The sequence below is a fragment of the Triturus cristatus genome, chromosome 5_2 (assembly GCF_964204655.1).
Source record: "Triturus cristatus chromosome 5_2, aTriCri1.1, whole genome shotgun sequence".
Lineage (NCBI taxonomy): Eukaryota > Metazoa > Chordata > Amphibia > Caudata > Salamandridae > Triturus > Triturus cristatus.
This window is the reverse complement of record NC_140588.1, coordinates 767,528,762-767,554,704: the sequence shown is the minus strand read 5'-3', so window position 1 is coordinate 767,554,704 and position 25,943 is coordinate 767,528,762. Positions and strand designations below refer to the sequence as shown.

At 42.4% G+C, this 25,943-nt stretch overlaps 1 protein-coding gene across 2 annotated transcripts in view; it reads left to right on the top strand.

Moving 5' to 3' along the window:
* LOC146829242 (protein FAM162A-like) overlaps positions 1-23,189 on the top strand; it is a 117,146-nt gene extending 93,957 nt beyond the window's left edge. Inside the window, exons 3-4 of one of the 2 annotated variants that reach the window (XM_085607872.1) lie at positions 12,551-12,659; positions 20,748-23,189. In XM_085607872.1, the coding sequence (XP_085463998.1) occupies positions 12,551-12,659; positions 20,748-20,849 (211 nt within the window). In that variant the 3' untranslated portion in view covers positions 20,850-23,189. The remainder of the gene's footprint in view (positions 1-12,550; positions 12,660-20,747) is intronic. The other variant, XM_085607873.1, reaches the window with a different exon arrangement.
* The last annotated feature ends 2,754 nt before the right edge of the window (positions 23,190-25,943 follow it).

Sequence of the window (25,943 nt, the reverse complement as noted above, 5' to 3'; positions counted from 1 at the left end):
AAACCCCGTAACCGGTCCTAGGATGTTTGTTTCCAGTCCAGGGAGGACCTGGCCTGGCAGTTAGGGCTGGACTGTTCCCCTTTAAGTGCAGGGTCTAGACTGATTTGCTTATGACTGGGCTCAAACTGGAATGGCATTGTGAGCAATAAAACAATGGATTTAGGCCCAGATCTCTGTACTGGGGTGAATGTATGACATTGTTCTGCATTCTGTCCCTCAAGTGTTATTTTTGCATTTGTCACCCCAAGTGGGACGGGTATGCCAAGATGTGTGTCCCTTTCTCTCCATACCACTGGAGTTAAGCTATCCCAGCTGATGACGGGTGAAACCCAGAAACCAGTCCTAGGATGCTTGTTTTCAGTCCAAGTAGGACCTGGCCTGGCAGTTCGGGCTGGACTGTTCCCATTGGGCGCAGGGTCAAGACTGATTTTCATATGGCTGGGTTCAAACTGGAATAGCATGGTGAGCAAAAAACAATAGATTTAGGCCCAGATCTCTGTGCTGGGGTAAATGTATGACATTGTTCTGCATTCTGTCCATCAGGTGTTCTTTTTGCATTTGATAAATCAGCATGAATCTTTCCACAAAAAGATACTCCACCTCAGCTCTTTCCTTGAAAGTCATGGTGCTCCGTCAAGAGGGGGCCAAGAAAAAAGGGGGTTCCTAAACATATTTTTCCAAATTATTTTTCCATAGAAAGCTTAGACACTGCTACAGCCCATACAGCTGAACAGATTTACACCAAATCTGTCAGAAAGCTAGCTCTTGGTCCAGAAAGCATCTTTTTTGTGATAGCTGTAAAACTGTTCAGTATTTTTTTGAGAAATTAAGCCTCAACAATGATGTGGCAGAAGACATCTTAGGTCTCTGGATTCAGTCCAAGGTCCTGGAAGAAAAGGGAAAAATATTTATAAGCGGGTAGGATAGGGATCTCCTTCCCATCTATGACTGAGTGGGCTGGGGCCCGGGAGCCAGCACATGTGAATATTTAGTGGAGGGCAGTCTTTTGGCCCTGTTCCCTGGTACCAAGGTTAAATTAAAGGGGAGGAGGTGCACAGCCCCCATGCCCTAGCCTCTCTGAGGCTCCATGGACCACATCCCCTAGTGCTGATTGAAAGTGAAAGGGTACGAGGGCCGCTGATCCAACCCAAGCTTCCAAATACCCCAGGGCCCCCTTGCAATAGGACCAGGATTATTTAACAGGGGAGGGTGCAGGTACCCCCCCGGGCCTCGTCAAACATTCAGGACCCCATCTCCCTGGGCTACCTTTTTAAAAAGGGGTGGGCATGCATCCCCCCCGAGCCTCGATAACCCCTCAGGTCTCCATCATCTAGTCTGGCTCCATTGTTTTGTCCCAGGGAGCCCACCTCGGGATACATTCTCCCTGCCTGCAAGGGCAGGAAAACAAATGTGCACTTCCACAAAACGGCAGAAAAAATGTTCCTGCAGTGTGGGAGCTCACATTTATTTTCATACCTATGTTTTTACGGGCTAGGAAACTGAGATTGATCCCACCCAAAGGGAACAGAATAAAAAAAAGCCTGCCCTGCTGCACCCAGGATTAGTGCATCCAGGGGAGCCAGCTGGGCCATGGGGTCCTGGGGTACCAAGGTGATGGGGTCCCCAGTGCATGTAAAGGTTCGGGAGGGGGATCTTTCATGGCCCAATCCCCTTAAAATTGAATTCAGGCCCGGGGGATGTGGTGCCCGGGATCAGTATTGGCTTGAGAAGGGTGGCAACTGCTTTATTTTTTTAAGGTATTGCTGGCTCCTGCCAGCACCTGGAATTAATGCTGGCAGTTTAGCCAGTGGGGCCACAATAAATATCTGGGTGCGCCCTGGAACACCCATAATATTTATGTTAAAAAAACAAAAAATAAATGAACATCCACTCATTCATTATTCTCTACTCTTTGCAAGGAGCACCCCATAATGCCCTGCATGGGCTTGTTGTTTACACTTTTAGTAGCTTGGTGGTGCTCGTAGAAGAGGCAGGGATACCACCAAACATGTTGTGTAATTCTGTGAAGGCCGCAGGAAGTGCAGCAGCCTCCCAGCAGCATTGAAAAAACAGTAAGTCTCCTGGGTCATTAAATCCATGAACCCAGGAGAGCTTGTCATATTTTTTTATGTACTCCTGACTAGAGCTCCATGCTCTCCAGCTGGCGTGCAGAGCCCCCTTGTGGTCTGTTCCATGGCTGCTCTTTGTGGCTTCAAATGACAAAAAAAATGTTTTTAGAAATCAAATACTTTTTTTATAATGCTTTATTAAATTTCTTTTATGACAATCACTCTTCTTAAACATTCAACTGTCTGTATTAATTAAAATACCTTTCATTATAATTTATTTCCCCTTTTTATACCACATATTATTTGGTGCGTATTGCAATAGCATACAGAAAAGCACCTTTGTGCCCATGGAAATCATATATATCTCCATTTACAAATAGAAAAGTGGAGTGTCCATGGATAGACAAATAAACGGAGCAATGTAGGAAATGTAACCCTGGGCGTAGTTCGCGAAGTAGCACTAAGCGAAGCTACGCAAAGTGCACTTCGCACTATGCGAGCTACACGTAGGACTTTGTGAACTGCGTGGTACCCTGTTCGCACTGTGCAAGATGTCGTTTTCAATGATTGCACAGTGCGGACAAGCAACCGGCACTGTGCAATCATTTAAAACGGCATCTTGCACAGTGCGAGATGTAGTTTTCTGCTGCTCGAGTAGATTTTTACTCGAGCGGCAGCTTTCTCAACGCGGACTGGTAGTTTCTCATCGCGAGCTGTCGCGAGCATACGCGACCACTCGCAATGAGAAACCTGACCTCCTCGCATTGAGAATCTCGCCGGGAGGTTTATTTTCCACACTCGCGATCGCCAACTTGATGTTGCTGATCACGAACGAGGAAAAAGTGTCGCCGGGATGTCATTTTGCTTGCTCGCGGTCGCCAACTTGACATTGAGGACCGCGAGTAAGCAAAAAATGACCGCTGCACTACGCAGCACTACGCTACGCGTGTTCGCACTGTGCTACGTGCAAGGAAATGTTGTGACTAAGCGGCTTAGGAATGTCACTATCATGAGAACTATACACTGAAAAATGTTATGACACTGTTATAAGAGGCTTATTGAGGACATTAATTATGGGTAGCATAGATTAGCAGCTTCTATCCTTGGTTTGTCCTTTACCACCCTCTCACCTCCCAACTTCCCTTGAGATGGGGGATCATGAAGACAGTGATAGGAACACAAAGAAAACACTTATTACTCTGTTTACTTTCTGCAGTGTCTACTTCTTGGCCCATCAGTTGCAAATATGAGGCTGATTTTTAAAAATAGGTTAATATTGGCACCATACTGGCTCTCAAATACCTATGTATAAAAGGATGCAGCCACTAATACAGCCAGTCAGACAATGACAGAGGCACTTACACATTGACCCACACACAGATACATCTATTATGCATCCAGCAACAATGCAAGCAGTTGCAAACACACAGCCAGTAAGCAATACATGCAGCCTCATACATACACATTTAGAGATCCATAGAGTAATTAAGACAGCCAGACATATACAACGTACATACTTACATATTGAACAACATACATGTATAGAGACTAAGACACTCATTTAGATGTGTACTGAAGAAATTACACTAATACGTTACCCATCCAGACAAGTAGGCCTTTAAACATGTCTCAGACGTGCTACAGTACAGTGTGTATGTATGCTGTTTTCCTGCCAAGTTGCCATTAAAAACTAATTGCTAAGTCTTAAACTCTTCTTCTACTAAATATAAGTTACCCCTAAGATAGGATGTAGTTAGGCAATAGGGCAGGGCGCTACAAGCCTAGAAGAAAATACTTTATCGTTGAAGTTCCAGTGAGTTACATGTGCACTTAGACAACCTTATGTGCAGTTATACATCCAGTTTCCCACCCATACTGGAACTCACATACCTATGTATATAAGGATAGAACCACTAATATAGCCAGTTAGACATTGAAATAGGCACTTAAATATTAGCTCACACACACACACATACAGGTTTTATGTATCCTGTGTTAATGGATGCAGTTGCACACACAGTAAAATGATCCAGTACTCACTAACACAGCCAGCAAGCAATTCATGCAGCTCCTTACATACACATTGAGTGACTCATAAAGTAACTAACAGAGTCAGAGATAAACCAGTATACTTACTTACATATCCAATGACAAATTCACATAGGGACTGAGACACTCTTCCAGATATGTCCTGAAGAACCGACACTAACAAGTCATCCATCCAGACAAGTAGGCTTTTAAACATGTCTCTGACCTGCTTCTGTAGAGCGTGTGTATGCAGTTTTCCTGCTAGGTCAACTTGACCTTCATATGACTAATCTAAGCAGTAAAATCCTCTTCTACTACATATAAGTCCATCCTAAGATAGAGTGTAGCTAGGCCATAGGGCACGGAGCTATTGGCTTAAAATATAACAGATGTTCTTTGAAGTATCATTAAGTTAATTGTGCACTTAGAGACCCTTATGTGTATTTATACATCCCGTCTCCCACCCATACTGGCAGTCACACTTAATAATCCCTAAATTCACTAAAATAGCCAATAAGCAAACCATGCTGACCTTTACATACACATATAGAGCTCCATAGAGTAACTAAGAGAGCCAGGCATATACCACCATGCTTACTTACATATCCAATGACACACATAGGGATTGATACACTCATTTCGGTATGTACCGAAGAAGTGACACAAATAAGTCATCAATCCAGACAAGTAGGCCTTTAAAATGTCTTGAATGTGCTACAGTACAGTGTGTATATGCAGTTTTCCTGCTAGGCCGAGTTGACATTCAAAACACGTTTCTAAGCCTACAACACCTCTTCTACTAAATATAAGTCACCTCTAAAATAGCCTGTAGGTTGGCCATAGGGCAGGCAGATAGGAGCCTAAAATATAAGACATGTTGTTTGAAGTTTCTTTGAGATACATGCGCCCTTAGAGACCCTTCTGTGCAATTATACGTCCAGTCTTGGACTCGTATTGGAACTCTGATACCTACATATAATTGAATGGAGCCACTAATCCACTGACTCTGCGAGTAACAGAGGCACTTAAGATTCAGTTACACTCACATAAAACTCTTATCTATTGATCAGTAATGGAGCTTGGTGTACACACAATACTCTTACACCAACAAACACAGCCAATAACAATTTACATACCCATTGAGTTACTAAGGGAGCTACTCTTATACTGATTTACATACACAAACACTCAGACACCCATACAGGGACTGATACAGTCAGTCAGATTTGTATTGAAGTACTGGCACAACCAAATCACACATACAGAGAAGTTGCTGCTAACAAATGTCTCAGGCCTGCTAGTGCAGAGCCTGTCCATGCAGTTTTAATGCCATGTTGACTGGGATTTAAAACCCCTTTTCAGGCCTTAAACTACTCTTGTACGTCATATAAATATGATGTATGTAGGCCATAAGGCAGGATAGTAGGTGCTTAAAAAGTAAGATGTGGTTTTAGGCTATACTGAGTTACATGTGTACTTAAGTTCCATATAACCAGTTATAGATGCAGTTTCCCACCCACACTGTGAGTTTTATACTTACCCTGATACACACTGATGTATGCCCCAACAATTATAAACACAGCCAGTATTCTATTGATATTGCCACTTGTATATACAAATGAATAGAATTACTAAGAAAGCCGCTCATATACCTACATATTTAGTTAGACACCTAGTCCCACAGCGAGTCTGAAACACTCACTTACAAAAGTGCTTAAGTTCTGCCACAATCAAGTCACCCATCCACAGAAGAAGACCTTCAAACAAGTCTTGGGCCTGTTACTTTAGATTTTCGACAGGGAAGAAGACACTGACATATGCAGGTACATTCTCATGCATACACTAACACACCAAAGACACACTTATGCACACACTGACAGACTCAGTGAACCTACTTCTCCATACACTCTCACACCATACAGTGATGTATGCATACAGGGAGACTATATAATGCACACTGATACATATGGTTAGACAAGCAGGATCACAGTAATACATACAGTAGTTTAGACATGTGTTAATATGGCAAAGGTTGATGCTAATATGAAAAATGATACATCGATTTATGAGAACAAAATTATGTCTTTATTAACAAATGTACCTATTGTGAACTCCACATCAACCCCAACTTGCAAATATGTGGTCAGGCAAACAATGAGACCTAGGCCTGAGCCTATTAATTGGTCGGTCACTGGTGGGATGGCACGTAGCCAGAAGACAAACACATGAACAAGAAACCTTAGAGCAATCCCACTGATAGGCACAGTGACACTACAATGGTCACGGGATATTGGACCCATTAAAGCACACATGGTTGTCGGAGGTACTCATACCCCTAAAACACCATAAAGTCAGATGTTACGAGTTAGAAACATATAGCCAATCAGGATACTGCACACAAATTGATCATGCACTGTCCATGTCGGATATCTGTCATCTGGACACGCTACCCACTGGCCACATTGTGTCCACGCAAGGTCGAGGCCCACCTGTATTAGACAATTAATTTATTAATCCAACAGTAGCAACTTACATTCTTCACTATACATGTATCACTGAAAACCTTTTATTAACTATGATGAACTGTGGAAAAGAAGACTGGAGATCAGTTGTAAACTGAGACAATCCTCAGACCCTGTGCCTGGAACTGTTCTCCCGGCCGCTATGTTTAATTAAACAAATTGTTCTTGTTATGCCAAAGGTCTCTTGTCTCCTGTTTTTCATGGTATTTCATGTTTAATTAACATTTTGGCAAGCCACAATTTGAGCTGATTGGTACCTCAAACCCGACTGCAGCCAAAGGAAAGAGAGCCCGCATGGGCGTATTCACATTTGTGCATCAAGGAAGGTTAGCAGACACTTCAATTGATTGAAAGTTCCGCTGAAGCTGCGAGGAGAAGGTCTATTCTGAAGCAGCCATTACAATGGGTAAGAGACTACATCGGAACTTAATTTAAAGCAGTTGGTGTATGGTACATTAGGGAGAAGTGTAAAAAGATAAAATGAGCGCACTGCTACTGACAGAATCTGGCATTTTATCTATTTTATATTTCCTAGCTGAGTAGTCATAAGGCGGAACCTGCTGACATCATCTTTTTTCAATAGTCAGCACACTAGAAAAGGTGAATGTTTATTGTGTGACCCTTGATAACTCCCAGGACACTGTTTTTGTGATAGAGCTATCCTAATTGGCCAGAGTTGGCACCTCAAACACATTTTTTAGTGTAAAATCTTTTATCAGCGTTACTGGTTTCTTAACACCATTGGTATCTGAAAGGAGTGAGAGGTGTTGGTTTCTTGGACCACTGGGCGCTACACAAATGGTATGCTTTTTCCGCTGGGCGTGACACAGATGGTACACTTGGACCACTGGTCTTGACAAAGATGGTATTCTTGGCCATCGGGTGTGATACAGGGTGTGATTCAGAGTTTAGGGAAAAACATTTGAACCTGGGAAACTAGGTGTAACTTGTATGTGGCCAAGAGGGGCCTATAGTTCCAGAGTTATTCATTTTACCGCATCTATTACTATTACCTTTGGCCCAAAGCTGATATTGGTAGACAATCAGGCTCACTTAGTACCAAGAACAGCACGGAGATTCCCCTGTTTACAGGATGGCATGCACTAGTAGCGGACTAGGACACTTTTGACAAAGAAATCACTTTGTTTCTGTCAACCTTTGTTGAGTTGGTGTGGTGTACATGTGACATCATGTTATGGTGCTGTTATTTATGCAAACTGTATTTTGTGCAAGAGTTTATATTCATTGCAAACTGTATTTTGCGGAGAAGTTGATATTGATTAGAATACTGTATTTTTCACCTATGTTACAATCTTTCATATGCATTGTTACCTGTGGTAATGGACTTTTTCAAGTTGAATTGTTTGTTGGATCTGTAAATAGCGCTGAGCTCATACATAGTACGTACAATTCTAAGAGTGCACCACGTACGGTGGTCCTCACAATTAGCGCAAACAAAAACTCCGAAAAGATTTGGGTCATATTTTTACCACAGCACCACTAAAATTGTTATGGATTCCCAATTAAAACACATGGAAAGCTGGGTCCCCACACAGATAAAGAAACTTAAAATGTTTTGCCAAGAATGGCACGCACACAAAGGCACACACATTTCTTTGGCCTAAGGAGGGAACATTTGACATAAATGTAATAAAACATACTAAATCACACACCAAAAAACTAAATATTCAGGTCAAGAGAGACACGAGAGAGGCGTTACTAGAACATTGGGCAATCTTTAAAGAGATCCACCCGGAGTGATAGCCCTACAATCCCGAAAACATGCAAGGCATCACTGCCTCCCTCACCATATGCAGTAATGGAGGTGCTCATGGCAGCTCCCCCCACATTAGGATATTCCAATTGTAGGAGCCGACATGCCCCCCACCGTAAGACAGACAGTTAGGCCCAAGCATGAGGAACCAAAAAGCCAGCACGCCCAGATGCTTCCAGCACAGCCCAAGTCCATTGGAGAGGTCCCCAAAAGCTTGACCCACCATCTAACACACCCAACACATAGGATCTCAACTACAAACTGAACACATTGACTCCCACTGACTCGGGCGAACGTACATGTGTGACAGAGGCTTGTTGCAGTTCTAGAGAGCGATTCAGCGAGTGAGGGTGAGGAAGGAAATTCCACTCCCCCAGGAGACGAAGATGAGGGTGGGGCTACAGGATTTGCCTAGGTAGCCGAGGAGACCACAGAGAGCGAGTTTGAAGGCAAAGCTCGGCCAAAAACGACAGCTTGTCGCTTAGAGCGAAGGAGGCAAGCCAGATGGGGCAAGAAAGAAAGGCATCTGCTGAGGTTAGAGAGAAAAAGAGCATTGACATAGGAAGTGCGGCAAGAACACAGGGCAGCGTGCTCTTCATATGAGGGAAGCGAGCAAAGGAACAGGTAAACAATCTGGGAAGAATTGGAGGCAGAAATAGATGAGAGACTTGAAAGCAGGGATCAAAGCCTCACCAACCGTCCGACAAAGGAGTGGGGCTTACAAGGAAATAAAAGACCAAGGCAGCCTTGTACTAACCCAACTGAGATACATTAAAGCTAAGATGGCCCCTTTGCGTGGACATGAGGGGAGCAGTGGTGAGGACCTACACTGCTCCACCCAAGCTCCTATAAAGACAAATTAACCCTAAGGGAGAGAGTACCGAGAGAGAAAGGTGAGATCTTTGTGTGCCCGTTCTGCCACCTATTATCCTACTGGACTCAGGAAAGAGACCAATATGATAGAATTTGGCTGAAGGAAGGATCATTTGAGCCAGAGGACATAGCTATAGCGGAGGATTACATCTGACATGAAGGTGGCGACCCAACATGGTACTTCCCCTACATGCAGGAATGCCTAATAAATGGGAACCCCATGTTAGGGAGAAACCAGTGTAGTCACCAGAAATAAGAATGTACCCTTTACTACAGAGTGTAATTGTGTGGGTCATATATGTGCCATGGGCTCAGATGGATAAAGAAGGGTTAAAGTCAAAGTTACTGTCATTGCTGGATGGAGAAGGGAAATGGATTTCATGTTTCGGGAAGAACACCACAGGATTCAACCTAGTAATAGGCAACATTAAAAGTTTGCTAAGTAGTTTTACTGGCGATCAGACTAATGCAGTGTTCGCCTAAGCTTGCATTCCAACAATAAGACACAGAGCATGTGGATGGCCCTGAGAGATATATTCCATGACCACCCAGATGTAGGAGGGTTAATGGCAGATACAATGAAGCCAAGGGAGAGCATACATGATTTCTTAAATTGAATGAGGGAAATATGGGTACAAGAGACAGGAAAGTCGTGGACCGATACAGACCCACAAGTAACATTTTCCTACAGTATTCCTCAAAAGGGGTTACCCACTGAGATACAGAGCGGGCTGGATGAGTTAAACACAAAACCTGGCAGGAGCTACAAGCCCATGTATTACATTACCACAAAAAGAAGCAAGAAAACGACAGAGAAACACATGAGCAAGCCCAGAGAGGCACTGCTAAAATGTTCCAACACAAATTGAAAAAGACCACCCTCAAGAAGGCCGCTTTGGCCACGACCATGCCAATGGCATCAGTCTCCAACGGAGCCCCACCACAGAACCACAGAGGGTTCCAACCCAGCTATGACGGTGGAGTCCGGTGGAGTCCGAAGTGAATGGCAGCAGCGATACCCTGGGAGTGCTACTATTGCCACAGGTTGGGCCACCTGGAAGACAGATGCAATTAAAGGCATACCATGACAATGTGAGATTAGCTGCAAAAATACATTGTGTGAATATTATAGCAATTTAAGGTTTTTCTGTGTGGTCTTCTTAGATACAGTAGCATTGCTATTCATTGTCCTAGTGTATGTGCTCTATCCCAAAGTATGTAATGTGAAATTGTTCACACCAAATTGTCTTATTTATCTTTCTAGTAAGAGTCTGTATATGGTGTACATCAATTACATTAAAGTTAAAAGTCACATCATGGCTGCAATGTGTTTTACATGACACACAAATTGGAATATACAGTTCAACATATGTGACACAAGGCAAGGAAACGTAATTTGCAATATAGAAAATCTAATTTTTACATATTACCTAAATTAACCTTTAATATACCTTGTAAGCATACATGGCTGGCTGTTTAATTTATATGTATAGGACACAATGTAAAGAAAAATATGTTCTCACAGTGGAAAGTTGACAAAAGCTATTTGTTACTATGTAGTTCTTGTTACATTTTCAACTGGGTAGTAAAAGTTCAAGGCTTTTTTCACTCTTTGTCAAAAATGTAATTCAAACATGAAAGTAGCTTTTTGTTAAGTGTAGTGCAAAGGTAAACGTTTAATACAGTCTGCCTATGAACAAACTGGATTTAAAAGCAGATTAGCTCACTGCCTCCACTTCCATGACTGTAAATATTATCCTAGATTAGATATGTAAGAGTGACTTTCTGGAAGACAAAGCAGATTCAGAAAAACTGAAGTGGTGGTGTAAACACTGACCAGTTAGCAGGGTTGAGTCAATTGTTTGGGTACATGAACAGAAGAAATCATGATGAACTACCCCTAATACCCTTCCTCTCAATGGGAAATTCCAAATGGGCTTGGGAGAGCCCTAGCTGTAGGGCTAGAAGCTGTGATGAGGAGCTGTGGGCTGAAGCAGACACCAGCAATGATTTTCCTTGCATCAAGAAAGTTTTACTGGGAAAGATTGATTTGTAGTGGATGACAAAGATATCAAGCAAAGGGAAATATTTCAGATGGCAACCATATCTGCGACTGATTCTTTCTAATTCCTCTGACTCCTCTCTGCCATTCAGAGTCACACTTTTATCAGAAACGCTCCGATTCCCCAAAATCCAAATAGCAGGTTATTTCTTCAATGTCTTCTGTTTTCATGTTGATATTTCTCAAATTGTTCCAGTTAACCTCTTCACTTCCCCTTGCTTCCTTGTAATGCCTGATATATTTGGAATTGATGCAGGGAATCTGAACAATTCTGTAACTATCGTTCCCTTGCTTCAATATGTCCGTTACACTTTGGCTGTCCAATTACATTTGGAAAGCGAATAAATCAATCTGTATTACTTCTAAAGATTTGCAGATCCACATGACCCAGTGAGCAAAAGATTTTTCATTGACCATGCTTGGAAATTAACTGGATAAATGTACTCGTGACATTTGGAACTCTAGAACCTGATACCCTAAGTATATTGGAATATCACTGCAATGATTAGAGATATCGCAATGCATGACAATATGTACTAAATTAAGAAGGTTTGTTATGATACTCTTTGAATTATCTATGTTTTGATATTTGTGTTTTAATACAGGATATTTTTTACAGCTGCCTATATAATTTGATCAGTGTTTTTTAAGTAGTGTTTTTTGTGTTCAAGGTGATTACTAGGACACGGTCTAATGGTAACGTGTCGTGCTGCCCAAATATGAATTGCTACATATCTAAACATTGTGCCATTTAAAATGCTGTATTATCACAGAATAAATAAAGGAACTCAAACAGATGACTTCACAAATCCAGTTGGAAATTTGAAATGACCAGTTATAAATTGTTTCTACTGGCTAGAGTTGCAGGATATGGGGTATGGTGATTCTACTGCTTAAATAACTATAGCAACTGAAACTGATGGAAATCATTAATCATCAGATGCTAGTTATAATTTGCAACTTACATTTTTTCCATAGCAATATGATATCTGTCCAGCAAGTCGTATGCAACTTTTTACATTCAACTGAAACTATTTCTCAATGGTTTCCTATAATTTCAGCAGGGATCTGAGAAGAGAAGGATGACTATAAAGGAATGACAGCAATATTAATGGAGCAACAATAGTCTAACCTGAAGTACATCCATGACATTAGAAACAATTGCATGTTGTAGGCTTTACATTTGTGATTGAATATGTTTTTGTTTGTTTTTGTTTTTCAGGTACGAGTTAATGAATGCAGCCCAGAGTAAGGTGCGGGTAATGACATGCTACGTGATGATAGCGTTGACTATTCTAGGCTGTGTTGTTATGGTGATTTCTGGCAAAGATGTAAGTGGATTACTGGGTACTCAAAGAAACATCAGCAGCTAAAAAAATTTCATCTTGGATCTCACAAACCTTTAATATGCTAAATTCTATGTTTTTTTAAGCTATTCTACATTTAAAACAGTTATCAGACTTTGGCAAACTCTAGCTTTCTGGCAAGTCTATACAACAAAACATCATGGCTCTCATTATAGGACATTTTCCACCTGCCACAGTAAAAGGCAAGAGGATAACACCAAAGAAATGAGTATGTGAAGTAGTACACTTGTAGCACTACTTCACACTTTTAAATACCTGTATCAACGGTCCCCATATTCTTTATACTAACCTCAGCTTACACTTTTGGTTTGATTGACTTCCTTATAAATGTGTATTTTTTGGCACCTATAATCATTTTCCATACTTATCTATGTCTCAAACTTTGGGGCCAATTCACAAAGGCATTTATGAGTATGAAAAGTAGTATTACTATATAAGTACCACTTTATATGCTCATAAACACCTTGGTGAATTTACCCTTTGTGGTTTCACTAGGTGAAATTCTTTTATGAAGAGGCGCTACATGTAAAATCCATCTCTCTTCAGACAATTGTTAAAATGGACTGAGCGTTCATTTTTGCCACCTGCCTGGCTATTTCAGCATGAAAGTCTAGTGGGCTGCTGGACAGAAAAAGCACTGACAAATTCTAGTATGCAATATGGTGTGTCCCCACAGTGATTTGGGCCCTTAGTAACTCCTTAGAAAACCTCCTTGTACCGAAGTCATTTCGCTCAGTGTAAGACGACGAAAATATATGGTTTTATTGAAGGCAGTGTTCCTATATCGGAAATGAACATTGCAATAACAAAAGGTATCTCACTGCTAGTGGCCAGGGCAGGGCTGAGGAACCTAAAGCAGCCCTGGTAAAAATGCTCAAACCAGCCATGCTCTCTTCATGTCCTCATACAAGCTCACTCTTTCCACCATCCATTTGCTCTTTCTTTCTCTCCTCTCTGTCTGTCTCTGTATGATCGTTTTCCCTCTACTTCCCCCTCCCACTCTGTGTCTCTTTCTTAAAGCCTCTACTTGACTGCTGCAGTTATCCTCAAGGAGCTGGGGAAAGTGACAGAGGTACCAGGAGCTGCCCTGGGCTCTCAAAACTGGACTCCATAGGCCACAACCCACAAGGGAAATGCCCGGTGGCATAGAAGACCTGTCTGGCCCTTCCAATAATTGAATAAAGCAGACCTCATTTACACCGGCCATATCCGAAAATAAAGAGGATCTTTCCAGTTGGACAGAAATCTGGTGGTATACTCAGCTAACAGAGTTTTGTTAATAGTGACATACAGGTTTGAGAAATGGGCAGCAGCAGCTATCACCAGCAAAACCAGTATCACCAACCAATTATGCTTGCCCCTTTTCTATAATGATGGCATATTTGTTTTAGATCTTCAGGCTAATCTATTTAATGCATTGATATTGTGTTTTGCATTGCCCTATGGACTTCACGATTCACTGAACTCTACTTAAAATCGAAGGCCATAGACCTAGGATGTACTTGATGAAGCTACGCATTTTCATGGCTCACCAAAACCTCAAGCTTTCATCAAACCCGAAAGATTCTGTTTCAATATTTTCAGCAAAGTCCAATGTTATGCTACTGAAAATAGGTCATGTCATGTTTACCAAAAGGCGTTGATCGGAGTAGTGTTCCAGCAGTCCCTCTATGAAGAACTCGAGAGCAGGTAAGCAAGCAAGAAACTCAAAATTTAAACTTTGAACAAATACCTTCTTACCTACATGTATCTACAGCGTATACTGTCCTTATTTTTTTTTCAGAGTATGATTTTTCAAGAAGGTTGGCAAGGAATATCTTCATTTTAGTAAAGTTCGTAAAACATGGATTGTACCCAATTTAACAGTCTGTAAAAAACAAATATATGGAATTCTCTTCCACTGGAAGTACGCAAAATCTCTTTAACGAAGGCTTTCAAATTGGAAGCTAGACGATTCCTTATGAACAAATTCTTACCCTAAGAGGGATAAGCTCATTGACATGGTTCCTATCATGATACCTCCATTGTATTACCCTCCTGGGCGCAATTGTCCCGCATTTTGCGACCATTCCAGTCTTTTTTTTTTTCTCTCTCTTTCTACCGAATGTTGATATTGCTTTTATGTTCTTCCTCCTATCATATTGTAAAGCGCTCTGATATCCTTCGGGATCTTGTTCGCGCTATATAAAACTTTATAAATAAATAAATAAAATAAATAAAAAAGGTCTGAATCACAGACAGAAGTAAAACCAAACTACATTCCCCAAAAATCAGTGACGCTACCTCACACGCACCCCATCAGTCAGTGCAGTTTTGCATATAATTTAGAAGGAACATAGGGCCTGAATACGTGTAGTGTTCGTTAGACCACTGCACTTGTGCTGGAGGTGGTTCATATGCCACATTACGACTTTAAAAGTCATTATGGTGGAGGGCCGCTGGCTGCGCCAGGGAGCAGTCATTCCCTGGTGGTGGCAGAACTGCACCACAATGTCAGCTGCTCAACGTGAATGGCGCAGTCCCGCAGAGCATTTAGCGATTTTCGTCACCACCAGCCATTTTATGGCTGTAGCCCTGCCATTAAAAGACTGGTGGTGGAGGAACAAAGGGGGCTCCACAGGGCCCCCATGCCCTGCTGCCATGGGGATGCATTCAGGGGGGCACAACGTGTGCCCCCCTGTCTGTATTCCCCCAAAGTTCTACCACGGCATGGAAGTCACTGTCTATGCCGTGCTGGAAGTGTTTTGCTATTCCCATTGTGGTGCCTGTTTTTCAGGCACTGCCATGGGAAAGGCAAAGGATCGTCCGCCTTACACGAGTTCAACTCGTAATAAAGCAGGCTGTCCTCCTCGGCTTTGGTACAGCTGTGTCGGCAGAGAGACGGTGCAACTGCGCCAAAGTCTTAATTAGGCCCTAAGAGTTTAATAGACGCTAAAACACAACGGTAAGAAAGAAAAAAACAATTGCTGGCAGCAGACCAGAGAAAAATAATATATATAAATATATACAAATAGTCTGTTTCCATCTCATTTCCTGAATACATTTCATGGGTTTGAGTGCAGGAATAAGAAAATAAGACATCACAGATACCAAAAGGTTTGTTTGATAAAGTAAAAGATTTCAAAAGAATTTGTGGCATTTGTTTTTTTTTCTATTTTTATCACCCAGTACCAACGGCCATGTTATTTGTTTGAAAGCCATAATAAGAAAATACATCAACATCTTGTTATCCTTCTTATGCGACAGGCATAAAGATGGTGTGCCTTCATTTGTCAAATTAGTTTATTTTGCGTGCTTCGTCTCACAAAGATGCTGCATTTCCATTTACCACCTGAGCGTATTCTGGGAATTGCAGTCTTTGTCGATTTCTAAAGAGAAAGTTCAGGGACTGATACACATCGGGTTAATAGAGCAAACGGACAAACCTAGGCCCTGTTATTTGTTAGTACTATAGAAATTATAGGTTTAAATTGTAGTCCTGCATCTATTATAAGGTGAAGAGAGTAATTTTCATGTGGAGAGCTCTGCATTGTTTCTTACAGGTTAGATTTTCAAAATGTATATGCAGTGAGACGACTATATCCTTAATAGCAAACTTGATTTTGTCAACTGAGTGATAAGCATCACGTTGACATTAAACCCGCTTCTCTTTGTCTAGCTTGATACCCCACTCATCTCCCCCAGTTTATCGGGCTTCTTCTCTTTCTTCATGCTTGTGTTCTGTTTCACTTCTGTGTTCATTGCTTAATTTGTAAAGAACAAAATAAAAAGTGACATATGTAGAGAGGCTGGCCTTAACTTCCTCACTTTGTGATTAGCACGATTAACCGGCTGGGATACCTGACTATCGTTGATCATTGCCAGCCTGTAGCCACAGTCTCCACATTCTCTGGGAGTGTAATAACTGTCCTTTTTTATTTGCATTAATGTTTGTAGGAAAAGAAAGACTGCACCTACACTAAGGGCCCAAGTACGAGTTTGGCAGTTGGACCGCCCCGTCGCTGCACCGCCAGACCCGCGTGAGAACTGCCTACCTGTTTTGACTTTTAATTTTTAGTCACTGGTGGTCAGTCCTTTTATCATTCCCACGGCAGTGCCTATAAACTAGGCACCCCAATGGGCACGTCAAAGGAAGTTCTAGTACGGCATGGACTGTGAAGTCCATGCGGTGCTGGAACTGAGGGTGCATGCACACAGGGAAGCACCTATTGTACAATTTCAATAATTTGATTGAAACTGTTATTATTTGCTATGGGCTTTACATTTGATTCCATATCTCTATTATTTTCTATAAGACGGTGTTGGAGTACCAGGGGTTTACCATGTGCGATGCTAGACTTACTAATGTTTTCTATTTTCTTTTTTTTTTAGTAGTAACTTACTCTCATAATGGAGGCTTATTCCCTTTTTTCAGGGGTGGAGGCATGCAAGTCTAAACTTTTTTTGCTGTTGTATTTGTTTATAATTTTATACATAACAACAAGTAAATTACACCCTAGTCATAACATGCCTCTTATACCCCTGTCACCCCATGACCGGGCACAGTATGATCAGAATAATCAGAGAATCACTGTTTGACTCATCACCTCCAGCTTTCAACATCCCACCATTTCTCACTTGGTTTGTATCCTTTTCTTCTATGGGCACTTGACCAATCTCCCACCCTTCTTACCCACATCAATAATGTGTGTATCCATTCTCACCCCCCTCATCCTGCTCCTGCATCCTATCCTCCCCAGACCTTTTCAAATGTCTCCTGGGACCTTCTTCCTCTGTATGCTTGCTTTTACATAATTTTGCAATAATCCATACTGAGCTCCCATGCCTGGTGAAAAGAGGGAATCCCAGAACCCCACTTCTGAGCAATGTCTCATTTTGCTACCATACAGCCTAAATTCACCAACAGCTTCTGATAGTGGGAGGGATCGGCCAGACCCAAATACCCAGCAGTGCCAGTCTTGACTGTAGTTCCAGAGATAACACTGTAGCCTCTTTTAAAGAGCCCCTAACCACCCCCAGTAGGTATGTCTGTGGGGATAGCTCCAGAGTGTGTGCATAAGTGTGCCCTCCAACTCACATCCTCAGAGGCAATTTGTTTGAATCGCCTTGCCTATCCTACAGAGCAGGGTGTGTGTGTGTGTATAGTAAGTCTGGTGCATGATCTTATGTTGGCATTGGTGGAAACTTGCATTTATTGACACCACCGCTGGGAACTCTAGAACCTCCCTCCAGTCATCCTCATTGATTTCCCCTAGGTCTTGTTTCCAGTTGCGTCGAAATTTCAACAGAGAGGGTTGCGTATTTCTCATTACCGTACCATATGTCAGCGAGATCAGTTTCTTGTCAATCCGTCCCTCCAGTAGTCCTCCTTCCAGTGGGGAGTCCTCCTGAGTCTTCTCTTACAGAGACAAACATTCTCTGAGGGCATGTCTTAACTAGCCATAGTACAGTCACTGTGTCTCTGACATCCGATATTCCTTCCTCAAGAAGGTGAAGGGAACAGCCCCATCAGTGTGGATAGGCCGTTATTGTCCCATCCTTGAAAGCCCTTCAGAGGGCCCATGTGGTGTAAATTGGAGCCCCTCCCACAACTGCATCCTTGGGATCAGCCTGCAGCCTCACCCCAACTCTCTGACTAATCTTTTCTAGATATCTACGACTGTTCCCATTGCCGGGCTGTTCCCGGACAGCAGTCTGCCCCAGTATAGGGGCATATCAGCAAGGTGGCGATATAACATTATTAGCGGCGATAATTTTATCGCTTAATCAGCAAGGTCACGCTATTGCATGAATCATTGCCTTAGCACCCTTTCCCGTAACGCCCACCTTTGCATCTCTAATGAGATGCAAAGTGGGCGTTCCTTCCCAAAGTAACTGGAGAAATGTCCCTAACCGACATTTCTCCAATTATCAATGGGCACGCTAACAAGCATAGCGATAAGAAAAGTAGCGCTAACCGCGGTTATCTCTACTTTCCTTACGCCTGCTTTAAGGTTGACTTAGCCATTATATCCAATGGAAGGTGGATATAATGGCTAAGTCCACCCTGCCCTATCAACAAGCTATCGCCAAATGTTGTGCGATTATCGCTGGATTTCCAATCGCACATTTGGCAGCTTGCGTCTGGAATTTTATCGCTGTTGAGATAAGCGTTGCTGATAGCACGCAATCTCAGCGATAAAATTTGGCGATTATTATCCTAGCGCTAAGTGCGCCTAGTGATAATTATCACTGGTTGTTGATGAAATGCCCCATAGGGCGTGCAGGTAAATCCTATTCTCCATTAGTATCATATCCTGTCAGAATGCCATGTCGTCAAGATTCAAGATAAAGGGAACAAAGTACTTTTATATAAAACTGTGCTGAGAGGACTTTAAAACGAGAATCTGGAACCCTTTCTAAAATCTTCAGAGATTGGAGTACAAATAACCCCCACATGCAAAAGAAGTTGGTGTTTTGTAATCCATACATAAAAGAAGGAGATGTGATAGCAGAAGTGTGTTACCACACTGCTAACTGTGTTTGTGAAATGAAAGAAGACTGCAAAAAACAATTATGTAAAGTGAAAAAGAAATATGTAGCAACCAACCCAGAAGATGGTCACATAGTACAAGGAAATTACATGAGTGGTAAGAAAGAAGAAATGGACACTAAAATAAAATAGTACAAATGTAAACCTCGCATATGGAGAGCGTTATGGGAACAATTAGCTAGAATGTGCAGGGAATTCCTGGAACAAAACATAGACTGTAGACATGTTAGAATAAGACATTGCCAGAACGATTGTTCAAGTTAATGTGATTAGGGGAAGAGATGATATCAAATCTGTATTACCAAAATGTAGAATATTGCTAGATGTGAAAGGTGTTCATGTTTTACAATGTTCTGGATATGTACATGTAGAGTAACAGTAAAGACAATGACAAACATTCCAAAGCTGATGAATAAGAAATCGTAAGGCCAGACATCAAGGTCAGAAGGTAAAGCAAAGATCCTATGCCCATGACAGGAATTTTAAGCATTAAAATATCCTACAAGAGACATAAGACTGTTGGGATGGGGTGTAATGTACGTGCTGGGTTGAAGACAACAACGTAAATTAGGGATTAGATTGGATCGAATTGCTGTTGAGCAAGTTCTGATTGTACATAAAAGTATATCTGGAGTGGGTGTATTTGAAGTATTTCCTTACGTTTCCAATGATAAGATTAACATTTAAAATTAATCTCAAGGAAGGGACCATGAAGGTCCCAACTTGGGGGCATATCAACAACAACCGGTGATAATTATCGCTAAGCGCACTTAGCGCTAGGATAATTATCGCCGGCTAGCGTTGATTTATATCGCTGAGATAGCGTGCTATTAGCAACGCTTATCTCAATAGCGATAAAAATCCTCATGCTAACAGGCTAACGTGAGATTATCGCTGGAAACCCAGCGATAATCTCACGTTCGCTTGTTGATAGGGACAGGCAAACTTAGCCATGATATCCTCCTTCCATAGGATATCATGGCTAAGTCAGAAAAATACCAGACGTAAAAAAGCAGCGTTAACCGCGGTTAGCGCTGCTTTTTTTGTCTCTAACAGGGTTAACGATATTCTTGATAATAGGAGAAATGTCGCTTAGCGACATTTCTCCTATTATTTTAGTCTGGAACGCCCCCTTTGCATCTCATTAGAGATGCAAGGGGAAGCGTAGAGTAAAAGGGTGCTAACATGCAAATTTGCGTCTTAGCACCCTGTTGTTGATAGGGTGCTAGTTTTATCTCTGCTTTTTTGGCTTTTAAAGCCAAAAAAGCAGAGTTAAAGCCCTTGTTGATATGCCCCCTAGAATCTAAAAGAATTCTCAGTTCTATATAACATATTGACATGCTGACAAGGCAGCTATTTGCATCAGATATCTCAGTATCAAGACCACACATTCACGGTTCTTTAAAAAGAACTGAGATTTGTGAAAAGATACTCATTTTTCAAAGGAAATTAAACATGAAAGTCAATAATGTAAAAATGCAAGCAGGCTATTAGTAACATTCACCTTCGTTTTCCCCCAGGCTGTTAAAAAGGAGAATACATTAATGAAGCGGAACATGGAAAAAAAGGCCAAATGGAAAGCTGAGAAAGAATTGGAAGCAAATACTATGAAGGAACAATGATAATGAGAAACTGTTTTATTCTGTCTTATACTACATGTCAGTCACTAAGCTGTGGAAATATATATCCTCATTTAAGTTAGATTCTAATAAATGTGTCACACTGATTGAAGCATTGGCATTCCTGCACAAAAACAATTTTGAGTCACCTGAAGATTTCTTTCTAGAGTACCGCAACATTTAAAACCATTTAAGGTTTCTAATAATGAGATTGTGTAAAACCATGTTTCTTGTGGCTCCATTTAAAATATGTTGCAATGGAAAGAGACTACATTTAGTGACACAATTAGCCAAATACATAAATATATTAAGCCATTCTTTTCTTATGCAATATGAATATGTAGGGAAACTGGCAGGGATGATGAGCAGGCAGATATATTTTTCCCAAACATTCTGTTTCTATTTCTATGTTTATGTGGTTGTTTTTGAAAACCATGCAGAGTGCATACCAAACAATTAGTGGCCAGGGGGCATATTATCAAGGGCCGGAGATAAATATCGCAAAGCGCGCTTAGCGCTTGCATATTTATCGCCGGCTATCTCTGGAATTTATCGCCCGGTTAACACGTTATCAACAACGCGCATCGCCAAGGCGATAAAAATTCCAGAGATAGTTGGGATATCGCCGTTTTCCATGGTGAAAACAGCGATATCCTAGATGATAGAGCCTGTGGTCTTAGCCACACAATCCACCCCCCATGTTAGGTATGCCTTAGTCAGGAATTTAACAGACGTTAAATTCCTGAGTTAAGGCATACTTAACGCAATTTTATTTATCGCTAACCCTCCTTGATAATATCGCGAAGCTGCCTTCGCGATATTATTCCATGTTGCTTTTCACAGCCACGCCTCTTTTGCATCTCATTATCGATGCGAGGCAAGCCGTGTGGAAAAGGGGCGATACGTCAAGGTATCACGCGCTAGCGTGCCCTTGATGATAATGCGATAATATTATTGCCGCTTTGCGCCCAAAAAAGGGCTCTAAAGCGTCGATAATATTATCGTCGCCCCTTGATAATATGCCCCCAGGTTAGTTAGGTAGCTCTCAGACATTGGTTTTCTACGAAATTTGCACAAATCATGATGCTGTACTCTTACTTCCTTGCAGCCTTGATAGTGGAGCCTGGTAAATAAACAAATTAAATTTGGCAGACCCAGGGAGAGGGAAGCTAGGAAAGGAGGAGAACAAACCCACAATGCAGTAAGAGAAACCACAATGCCCAAGTGTCTCTCAACAGAAAGTATTTCAGGGATTTTTTTCCCCAAGATTACATTAAAAAGGTGACTGTATTCAAGGATATCTCTTGCTCACCTGAACACGACAACCATTGACTTCAGCCACGCACATCCAGCCAAAGCAACCTCACCAGTTGTTCAATTTACTATATAAAACAGCAAAGACATTGCACATGCTGAATGTGAATCACTACTCACTCGGCAATCATGTGCACCACAGGCATTTCAGATCTCATCATCATATATAAACCCAATTCCATGCTAACTGTGAGAGAAACTTTACCAGCTAGACATATCTTCAAGTTATATACTAGTGTTTTCCCTTTTGTACATTTTTACTCTCACTAACTAACTGAATTGATTGTGTCAATACTGGAGGTATTTTTGACTCCTCAATTAGGGATGATAAATTATCATGAGATAGATATTAAATTGTTGCTATGTACAAGGTGCACCATCTACTTTTCTGTTTGGAGTCACTTCTCGTTAATTTTAGAATACTTTACTTACTAAGAGGTACTAAAAATTCATTATTTTAGAATCCAACAATGCTGCTTAGTCTTAATGAATCTAGGCAAAGAGATAGCAGTGACACATGTCACACCCATTAAAAACTCTATAGGTGCACCACTATAACTTTTACAAGGAGCTGGCACTTGACAAATTGAGGTTATTTTGAGAAATTAGACACAATTTTACCCTTTTTTGATATCTGCCTCTCCTTAACTTATGCTTTTTTCCAGCTACACTTCACACTCTTAGAGACATATGTAGGTGGTACATCACCATAATTCATACTTATTAGGGAGAGCAGTAGGATTAAGCATGAGAGAAAGCCTGTGTTCTGCCTGACCATTCAATCAGATTTTGGTTCACCCATGACAAGACGCTCAAAGGTATTCAACTGTTTTGTTGACCTACCCACCCCCAACTGGTGTTCCCATGTGGTGTCTCTATTTTTTTTACTAAAGTGAATACTATGCTGAATCTAATAATGAAGTTTGTGTCTTAGTTAACTATACCCCACTGACATGAGCTGTTGAATGTTTTTTGTTTATGTCTGTCCTCACTCTGTTTGGAAACGATAAAATGATTTTCAAATTCTGAGTATTATCCTTCCAGAGTCTTTTAGAGTTTTGTCCACTTTTCAAATGAAGATGATACAGGGGGTTATTCACTCATACTGTTCATAACTAGACAATCTTCCCAGTTTCCACCAAATATTTGACGTCTTGTTCCAAACAAGATTTCATCATCCAAAGCATCATCCTCAAAAACCGAATAATTGTAGGCATCAAGGTAGACCAAGAACCAGCTTGACTTTGTATCTAAGGCATAAAAGCTGTCTTTCTGCAAAGACATGGGCCTGGTGCATGCCACACCGGGCGAGTGCAGCTTGCCCCTCCTCTCTAGGTGGGTGAGTCTTTTTGGATCCTGGGTTGGTGCCTCGCTGAAACTTGCCTGGCTGGCCCTGCTTCCTCGGAGCGATGCTCAGGCTCTTAGTGACATTTGGCAGAGAATGCCCCCCACTGGTTGACTGGGGCTTGTTGTGGGCCTAGTGTGTTTGGCAGTGGGAGGCTGGATCCAGCCCTGAAAGCTTGGAGGCTGGGCTTGTTGTTGTCTGACCCCATGTATGGATCGCTTCTGGGGGGTCCTGTTTGTTTCCAACTAAATCACCACCAGCCCCCTTACCCCCATTTGCAGTCTTACGCCCAGAGGTGCCTACTGAGCAGGCTGGGACGTAACCTGTAAATGATGACTGCTACCATCTCTGGTTTTTGACATTTGTTGGCCCACATATGTTGTTGGCGGAACGAAGGCCCATCAACTGTGTTGACGGCCCATGAGACCTGGATCCTCTGTGCTCCACTGACTGCTACGCCTGCTCATACCCTCTGTTTGTTTTGTCTCCTGCCACGTGCCCTGTCCCCTCTCCCCACCCTTGTGGCATTTCCCAGATTGGTGACTGACTGCGCACTGGCCCCTGGTGTGCCCTGCCACTGCTGCGACTGGGGGGACCAACCATTGAGGCATTCAACTTTTACAGTGGGCTGGCTGCTTGTGCTACCCGTGTGGCAAGTGGGCCTGCCTCTCCTAGGCTGTTCTTCTGTGTTTTGTCAAGCCAAATGACTTCTTGATGATGGGACGTGGACAAGTCTCACCGCCGACACCTGCTCAGACCAAAATGGACCAATATATGATCCCCCCCATTCGATGCCAGGGAGAATGCTGAGGCCCCAACGACCACCTCTGTACAGCATGCCACAGGAGACCTGGGATGATTCTTAAGGCCATCCAAAACTCGAGAGAAGCTGTGGAACCCAAAGTTGATGATCTCTGACTAAACTTTTCTCTACTGCACCAAGATCTACGTATTGTAGTGGGCAGAGTGACCAAAGATGAGATGTGGATCTCAATGACTGAGGACTTGTTTGCTACACTTAAACGTCAAGTGTCACAACTATCCACCTCTGTGGCAACGTTCACTGAAAGGGTGCAAGATGCAGAGAATCCCTTGAGGCGTAATAACCTCCGGCTCATAGTGCTTCCTGATTCCTTGGAGACATGAGGCATTGTTGGGACGCTGGAGGAATGGTTCCAGTCTTGGGTCCCAAAGGGCAAGCTTTCAGATCTGTTAGTCATCGATAGGGCACATCATTCACTAGTACCAAAGCCCCCAACTAGGGCTCCTACTCGGACTATGATATTGCATTTGCTCAACTTTAGAGACCAAGACACTATCGTGCTTGAGACCTGCACCCAACCAGAGCTCTGACATCCAATCTTTCCCGATTATACCAAGGTGGTGCAGCAGCAAAGCTGCTCCTTTGAGGAGGTGGAGCAGAAGCTCCATGCTCTCAACCTCTGTTATTTGCTTCTTTTCCTGGCCCACTTGAAGGTTCTCTTTCAGTCTACTACCCTTTGTTTGATACCCCAGAACAGGCCTGTGAGTGGGCCACAGAGCAACATCTGCTGCCTCGATCTTCTTCTAAGATGCACTGGATCTGCAACCCCTGGGAATGCACTCAGATGCTTTCTCATTGATTGAGTGGGTGGTCGCTCTCACTCCAGAACATCCAGAGCTGAACAACAGGAGGTGGCCACATCACTGGGGAAGGGCAGAACACTGCTGTCATCGGCCCGAATGAGACTTTGACAGATAATCCATTGATCTTTTGAACCTTCACCAATGCTGTGGGCCCCCTTTCGTGACCCTCTTCAATTCCTTGATCAAATGATATTGCAACTTTCTTGGCTTGTGGTCTGCCTGCACTGAAGGCGTTGGCGGGCCCTGCGGGGGCTGCTCTCACTCCCCACTGTTAGCTCGGATGGGCATTTGCCTGTTGCAGCTCTTTAGTGCTGCTCCTGCTACTTTCTACTTGGGAGTGCTGTTGACCTAGCCGCCCTGGCCTAAACAGTCATTATTTTCTTTGGATTATTAACTGTATGCAATCAGGAATTGTCTGCTCTTTACCGGGTGCCTAGACACCACAGATGCTTCCCCCACTTAATATGTTACTGATGTAGTTTGTTTAATGTTCACAGATGCTTTCTGGGAAGGGGTGTGGGGTGGGTTTTTTGGGGGGGAATTCAGTTGACCCTTAGGGCTAGGTTTGTTGTCCTAACCATGTTATTTCGGTACAGGGTTCTCTACGACAAATACCTTCAGGGTTTTCCTCGTATGTTTCTTGACTGTGCCTACGTCATTTCTGATTGATGATCATGATCCTTGGCAGGGCCTATCGGGACCTTCCCTCCCTAAATATGTCTATCTCTAATCTAACTGTCTTTTCCTGGAACACCAATGGTCTCCTGGACTAGATGAAATGCTCCACAGTGCTCCGCTATGTTAGGAGACAT